Source organism: Salminus brasiliensis, chromosome 6, assembly GCF_030463535.1.
Source record: "Salminus brasiliensis chromosome 6, fSalBra1.hap2, whole genome shotgun sequence".
Classification (NCBI taxonomy): domain Eukaryota; kingdom Metazoa; phylum Chordata; class Actinopteri; order Characiformes; family Bryconidae; genus Salminus; species Salminus brasiliensis.
The window spans coordinates 33,280,549-33,288,504 of record NC_132883.1 but is presented as its reverse complement, the minus strand read 5'-3'; the positions used below and the strand labels follow the sequence as shown (position 1 = coordinate 33,288,504).

At 36.8% G+C, this 7,956-nt stretch overlaps 1 protein-coding gene across 1 annotated transcript; it reads right to left on the bottom strand.

The window, feature by feature from the left end:
- Positions 1-1,621: 1,621 nt before the first annotated feature.
- On the bottom strand, positions 1,622-7,825 carry LOC140556905 (uncharacterized). The gene is made up of 9 exons (XM_072681015.1): positions 7,361-7,825; positions 7,072-7,147; positions 6,707-6,894; positions 5,665-5,856; positions 5,323-5,515; positions 4,373-4,572; positions 3,248-3,403; positions 2,111-2,284; positions 1,622-1,766 (listed from the first exon to the last, which is right to left on the bottom strand). The coding sequence occupies exons 1-9, from the start codon at positions 7,762-7,764 to the stop codon at positions 1,724-1,726; spliced, it is 1,626 nt and encodes a 541-aa protein (XP_072537116.1). The 5' UTR covers positions 7,765-7,825; the 3' UTR covers positions 1,622-1,723.
- Between the last annotated feature and the right edge of the window lie 131 nt (positions 7,826-7,956).

Genomic DNA, 7,956 nt, shown 5'->3' with positions numbered 1-7,956 from the left:
CAAAACATGGTGGATGTACTGTAATGGTAGGTGAATGCATTGCTGCTTAATGGTCTGGGCAACATGCTACAATTAACAAAATGATAATTTCTGCTCTATCAGAGTATAATTGCAGGACTATTATCATAATCCTGTGAACTGAAGCTCATGTGCAATTGGGCCATAAAGAAATTGGCAAAAGAGCCAATTCAGTCCAATTCAAAATAAGTTTTTTAGAGTGGCATTTTGACTTTGTAATAGGCAGTTTAGTCTTTCAGCATGCCTGAATTTAAGCAGTTCTGGAGGAAAGAGTGGGCCAAGATTTAGTGAAAGACTTCTCCAGTTATAGGAAGGGTTTGGTTGCAGTTGTTGCTGCTAAAGGTGACATAATTAGATATTATATTTGTACTTCACAAAAAATAAACATATTTCTAAAGGTGCTATTAACATGAAATTCTCACCAGCTGTCCGTAACAACCTATTCAATCCAAACACGCAAAGTAACCATGCTCATAAATAAGTTATGCGTAATGAGTAATGACAGAGAGAATTAAACATATAAACCAGACAGATTTCAGACAGAGGAGTGAAAATAATTATCAGAAGAGTTGTCCAAGTCCCAATGACCACCTATTGAGAGCTACAGAAAGACCTAGAATCAGCAGGTACAATTGTTTCAAATAACTCAACCTCCATGCCCTGTCACACCATGCCATGCCACTCACCATGCAAGACTCCATTGCTGAAGAAAAAACATGTTGAAGCGTGGCTAAAGTTTGCTCATCAACATTTAGACAAGCTGTGAAATACTGGGAGAATATAGTCTGGTCAGTTGAGACCAAAATTGAACTCTTTGGATGCCATAAAACAAGCCATGTTTGGAGTTCAAAAGGCACTGCCTATCACCCCAAAAAATACAGTACTGGCATGCTTCATATAACTGAAGGAAGGATGAATGGACAAATGTACAGAGATGAAAACGGGGGTGGCCATTTCAGCAAGACAATGATCCCAAACCCACAGCCAAGGAAACTCTCAATTGGTTTCAGAGAAAGAAAATAAAGCTGCTAGAATGGCCAAGCCAATTACCTTACCTGAATCTAACTGAAAATCTAGGGAAGAACTGAAGCCCATGGAAGCTTTAGGATTTGATAGGCCTGAGCAATGCATGCGACTAGTTTCTCTATACAGGAGGCGTCTTGAAGCTATTATCACCAACAAGGGCTTTTGTATGAAGTAATAAGTACATTTTAGTAAACGTGTTCAATACTTTTTCCCTGTGTCATTTCTCATTATTATACATAACTTAATTGATAGACAGCTAGTTTGATGTCTGTGTGAACACATGTGTGGATTGGATGAGTTGTTACCAACATCTGGTGAGAATTTCATGTCAATACCACCTTTAGAAATATATTTACTAAGAAAATTTGTGTCATTTAAAAGCCTTGATTAAAAGCCTGACTAGTCACTAGTTTACAGAACCCAGTTGTTACCTCCTTGTTAGGAAATTAATGCAAATGAAAAGGTTAGAACTGATCAGTGACTTAAAGAACAGACATGCAAAGCAAATCTGTCTAGAACTGATCTTAAGGAAAAAAATAAGGAACTGTTTTGAATGAAAGAAAGATAAGTCACAAGCTTGCGATGTATATTTATTGCATTCTCATTGACCAACTGTGCCAAAGTAGACTTCTGCTTGAATGACTACCATAATGATGAATGCACTGGACTGGATAACCTCCTATAGCTTTCCTCTTCTTAACAGTACAGGGGATTCACCAATCCTGAATTGGAGAATAACAAACAGTGTTTTTTTTTTTATTTCAGTGATCAGACAAATGAAAAATAAATTCTTACAGTCAGTAATGGATCAGACCACAAGTTACCTTACAAGGTGAGCATCCTTAACCTCCAAGCCCACACTTTTACACTTTCATAAATGCATTTCAGTCAGATCTACCATCAATTTAATAGACTTTATTAATGTAAGTGGGACTCCACCAGATGTGCTGAACCAAATATTTACCAAATAATTCACAAAGGTTTCTGCATTAGTATTATTAACTGAAGAATAAACATAGACTTTAAAGGGTTACCAGAATGCTTTGGAGATTGAAAGGTATAATACCTGCTCTGCACTGCTCTTAGTGCACTGGCATTGCTGTGATTGATATTCATCTCCAGCATGTGGGGTATAATAGGTACAGGTGTAGGCGTGACTGGCAGCTTCATGTCCAGCTGTACAATGTTGAGAGTTTGAGGGCATTTCGATACAGTGGGCACTGCACCTCTCACTGGCTCCCTATGAAAGTGATCGAAAAAAGATCAGTCAGGGTATGGCATTGCCCTGTTTTCAAAGATCTAGTGAACTGCCCTGCTTAGCTAAGCTGTATAAAGTCACATTAATCTGATTGAGCCATCACGTGAATAGGCTGATTATGTCTATGCTTCACATTAAAAATAGTAATAAATAAATAAATAAATAAATAAAGGGCCCCAGAGCACCATAGCCAGCAACAGGAAACGGTATAGATTTAAGACCCCTGTCAAAACAATTGACGTGCCCGTGTTACAGCAGAAAAAAGAAGTGGCTAATTTCAATGAGGTTAATAGCAAGTATTTTTAAGTGTAGACTGGGTATTCATCAGTCTCATAGGTAGTGTGTAGTAGTACATCTCCACTTGAAATGTGGGGGAAAAAGAGCTACATCAATGTGAATTACTGATTCCAGTCAGCATTTGAGGTAGTACATCAGTTCACCATGAATGTTTTTTTTCACTGCAATATGACTACTAAACCCTGACAGAATACAAGCAAGGGCCACCAGTAACTTGAAAGATGTTTTTGGAAGCACCTAGCTGAGACTGAATGACTATCTCACCCAATAAAAGTCTTAACACAATCAAGATCAATCCTTAAATTGGAGAATAACTAACAAAAAGTTTATTTCAGTGACCAGACAAATTATAATGTTATTCTAACAGTCCCTAATGGATCAGATTGTAAGTTACTTCACATCAGTAAAGTATAGATTCCCAGCCTTGTCTCATTAGATCTGTATGTAAGCCTGTATCTTTTCACTTTCATAAACATTACTGTTATAATTATATATATATATATATATATATATATATATATATATATATATATATAGTAACAGATACTAAATCATTCACAATAGTTTCTACGTTAGACGTAGTGACTGAATAATAAAGGTAGGTACTTCAAAGGGTTAACAGAATGCTTTGGAGAGTGAAATGTGTACCTGCTCTGCACTGTCCTTAGTGCACTGGCATTGCTACTATTGATATTCCTGTCCTGCAAGCGTGTTGTAATAGGTACAGATGTAGCTGTGACTACCAGCCTCTTGTCCAGCTGTACATTGTTAGGAATTCGAGACCATTTCAATGCATTTGGCTCCCTAATAGAGTGATAGAAAAATGAAACTGGAGTTACTTATGTGTTTGTTTAATTTTTAGATTCAACATCTCATTTCATAAGCCAATCAGCACTGTTTCTGAAGATCTGGTTTTATGATAAAACAGAATGTAGCCCATGTGATTCTTTCTTCACTATCTCAGCCCTCTACACATCTGCTGTTAGTGCACTGTTTAGCTAAGATGTTTAAACTCAGTGGTGATCTGATTGAGCTATCTTGTGAAGAATAGCCTCATAAGTAATGATGCTGCATCTAAACTTGTTTAAAGAAATAAAAAGAGAGCAATTTGCTCCAGAAATAAAAGAATAACTGATCCAGGCATAGAAGAACTGACCCAATATTCTTATGTGAAAAACTGAACTTACTTATTTCTTTTTGCTTATAGGAACCTAAAGCAGAGTAGACTGACACAAATAACAAGTAAGTGGGCAGCAGTGCCTGGCTGTTTGGCCAGATGGCACCGCTTTAGGGAGTAGTCAGTCACTGATTCCAACCAGGTGAACCAGGTCACCATTTGAGGTAGCACATCAGTTCACCATGAACAGATTACTTTGCCTCATTTACTATGACTAGAACCGATAGAATTGGTCCAAAATGACGGGAATGGAATAGATTTTTTTACACTGACTTTCATTGATAGTAAACAGGTACTTCTTTTTCCTATAAAGATGTCATTTTGGAGATAAACGTTTTTTGAGTGACAGCATCAATATGGGAAAGATAACACCAACTGGCCCAAGCCCTTAAATTGTTTTTAACTTTAACATTATGTAAAAGTTCTATAAACTTTACAAGGTTCCTCAAATTCAATTATTGTGTATTTTAGGCCATTTCAGAATTGGAGGTCAGCATTTTTGCGGTAATGGCTGAGAGATGTCAGAATTACTGTTAAATATAATAATTTTGGTTTCACCATTTCAGCACCAATGTATGTTGGATGTATTTATTTACCTGGTGCCTTGTGGAGGTGCAATGTTGTTCCTTGGTGTCTGCAGAAAATTTAGGATTTTTACAGGATGGTTGCAGTTGGGTTGTTCAAGGAGTACAGGCCGCTGTCTTTCTTGAGTTATTAAAGGAAGGGAGTGCTTTCCAAGTGAGTAGCTCTGGCAGGGATATGGATTCAGCAAATTCAAGCCATAGGCCTCTCGCAGCTATAAAAGGTAGGTCAACATGATACATACTTTTATTTCATGAAAAAATGAGGGAAAAGATTTGATTAAATGGGGCACATAAAACTTAAACGTCTCACAGGACTACTACATTTGATTGAGCATGGCAAATATGTATTTTTAGTAAGGTTTAATTCACAATATCCAAACAGTAGTAAGAGGAAAAGTTGTTTTAAAACATCCATTTAGAGATATTTTAAAAAGCAAATTCATGATGCTTACCTTGACATCTTACCTTAAAATGACAGATTAGTTAAAATAGTTTTCATTTGTGAAACCCTCACACATTGTTTAAAAGCGAATACAAATGTATGTTTTGTTTTTTTTAAGCCAGCTGGGTAATAATACTTTCTGATTATGCAGCTATAAAACAAACTTTCATAAAACAAAAGGGAGTCCATCAGAAAGAATATTTAAGTCAAAGTTCTTTTCAGAAAAGAAACCCACTAGTGAGCTTAGCAACAATAAATACAGTAAATACAACAGTACAATACAGTACAATGAGTACGGTAGACAATCTAGCATTGATGAGAGGCCACAGTACCCCCTGTGTTCCTCTGCTACTGACTGTTAAAATATATCACAATATCAAGTATCAAATATATCACAAAAAGACACTAGAACACTGCACATGTGACAGTGCTGCACTAATGTAAACCTTATGGAAATTTTGGAGCTTCACTATTAAACTGTAATTGGTCCAGATAAACCCCTGATGCAAGCCATTTTTACCTGGTTGAACATTCTGGTTATTCTGGCAAAATGAAAGTACGATTCTTGCTTCTCTGCTGTTTGCCTAGCCTTCCAACGATCCAGTAAAACTCCCTCATATTTGTCCAGCTTAGTCAGAATGACATAAAATTCTTTCAGTGCTTGTCCTTCCTTATGGTCACGGGCAGAACAGAGCTTTAGGTTTAACTGATATCTGCAAAGAAAAGGACACAGAATAAAATATATTTTAAAAATAGGTCTGTGTGTCATACTACACTGTCACAAGACTGCTAACAGTAGACTGACTTGCCATATGCATTTAGTGCATGTATACAGAAAACCTACACGGATTGCTGTGCTTACCTGACTTGCCATAAAGCGCTGAAGGCCATGTACTTGTGCAGATAAAAGGCAAGGCGCTTTAGGTTTGCATTGTGAATATTTTTCAAGAGCTCTTCAGCTTTTATGTATAGTGCAACTGAAATCTGTCCATTTTGCAAAGCATTTTGCAGCAGAAGAAGATTTGTCCTTTGGGTCTCTTTGTTCATGTGGTATCTGTGGGGCATTTATTGCAATTATTGTAAAGCAACATTAGTTTCAATCTTACTGTTTAAAAGATCTGCAACTAAAAGAAAACATTGTTTCAAAAAGAAATCATTTGAAGTACAACAGTCAAAAACAGTCATTTTTTATATTGATATTTACTATTCTATTCCACAGACAAATCCTAGACCAGTGATAAAATGGTCCTGTTAAATGCTAAGACTAGTGTTTGTAAGGTACAGCTATTGTGGTCAGCTAAACTGATGGGGCCTAGTTTCCAATAAGCATATTACTGTTAATATCTTAACTGGTAGTAAGACTGTTTAGTGTGATGTTTGCTCAACCATTTAAGCATTATCTTTGTGATGCTTTCAGGAAACCCAGTCCTAGTTGGTATTTGGTGGCCATGTTAATGAATAATAATAAATAATAAATAATTTGTGAATTTTTAGTAAATAGACAAAAAAGTAAGCAGAAAATCTAGTTCTACAAACTAGATTGCATTCAATTCATGCAGATGTATGCTGTGCTAACCATATCACTATAATGCTAATCACTGAATACAGGAAGTGTTAAATCCAGTAAATCCTGTGTTACTAAGACTAAGAAAGTTGGTCCTCCAATTCTTACTGTATTGTGAGAATCAGTGTAATAATAATATGAAACCCCCCTAACAAACCATCAAGATTTCAGTGCCCTGTGTTTGGACCATAAATACAATGCATCATTCTTTGAGACATAAAAAAGGTGTATAATGGGTTGATATACTTGATTCCTTTTTTTCCGGTAGGGTAGGGTTCTCTCTGCCACTTGAGCAGAGGCCTCTTCTACAATACTGCCAGATGAAGGCATTGCAGCTTACCTGAAGTCTTTCTGGAAAGAATAGCGCCACTTGTCAAAAGGTTGTTCCATTTGCTCATTCTGTATCTGGTCAGTTATCTCCTTGAGATTCTTCAGGTCTGAGTGCACCTTCCCTGCCTGTTGCTGACTCGTGTTCTTTACTTGCTCCGTAGAGAATAATTCTTGTCCGCTTTTTTCCATTTTTCCTGCCTGCGTGTCAGCAATATGTGATAGCACATTGTGGTCCTTCATATGATTACAGAACTTCTCACTGTTATTTTTTTCTGTCTTCTACTAATTATTTAAAGCTGCTTTGTGAAAACAACAGTTGTAAAAAGCCCTATACAAATAATTTTGACTTTGACTTTGACTTTGACTTTCACTGACCTCTTTCAGCACATGCATCTGTATTCTAACATCGTCATCACAGACCCTGCCTTGGTCCAACTTCTCTGCAATTTGTCTACAAACATAATTTCACGCTGCATTGATTGTCATGTAAAACAGTAACAGCAAGAATATACGTGTAAGAGAAGATTGTTTGGAGTACAAGCAGTAGCACAGACAAAATACAGTTTCTGACAAAACACACATTTGCGAAGAACAGATATATTAAGATCATTAATATACCCCTATGTATAATGTGGAAATTTAGTTATAATGTGTTGCTACATACCTGACCCCTTTCTCTTCCTCTTTTTCTTTTTTGGATTGCTCCACATTCCCAGAGAGAGGAAGAGTTTCTGATGGTAGGGTACTCTCTGCTGTTAGAGCAGATTTCTCCAATTCGCTACTCCTTGTGACACTCTTTATTGACTTCTGGTACAGCTGGGGTTCTTCACTCACTTCTTGTTCCTCTTTTAGGGTACTATCATAAGAAGACTCTTTGTCGAATGAGTAGCAACTCTTGTCAACAGTTTGCTGTACTTGCTCAGTCTGCATCTGGGCAGTCATCTCCTTGAGGTTCTTCATGTCTGAGTGCACCTTCCCTGTGTGTTCCTGGCTCGTATGTTTTACTTTTTTGAATTGGTCCGTAAACAACAATTCCTGTCTTTTTTTTTCTGTTTTTCCTGCCTCCATGTCAGCAGTACTTGATGGTACATTGTGTTCCTTTGTTTGATTAGGAAACGTCTCGCTGACATCTTTCAGGATATACATTGGCTTTCTATCATGGTCATCACAGAACCTGCCTTGATCCATTTTATTCTCTGCAATTTTTCTACAAACATAATTTAATTCTGCATTATTAATCTGCAATTTCATGTTAAATTC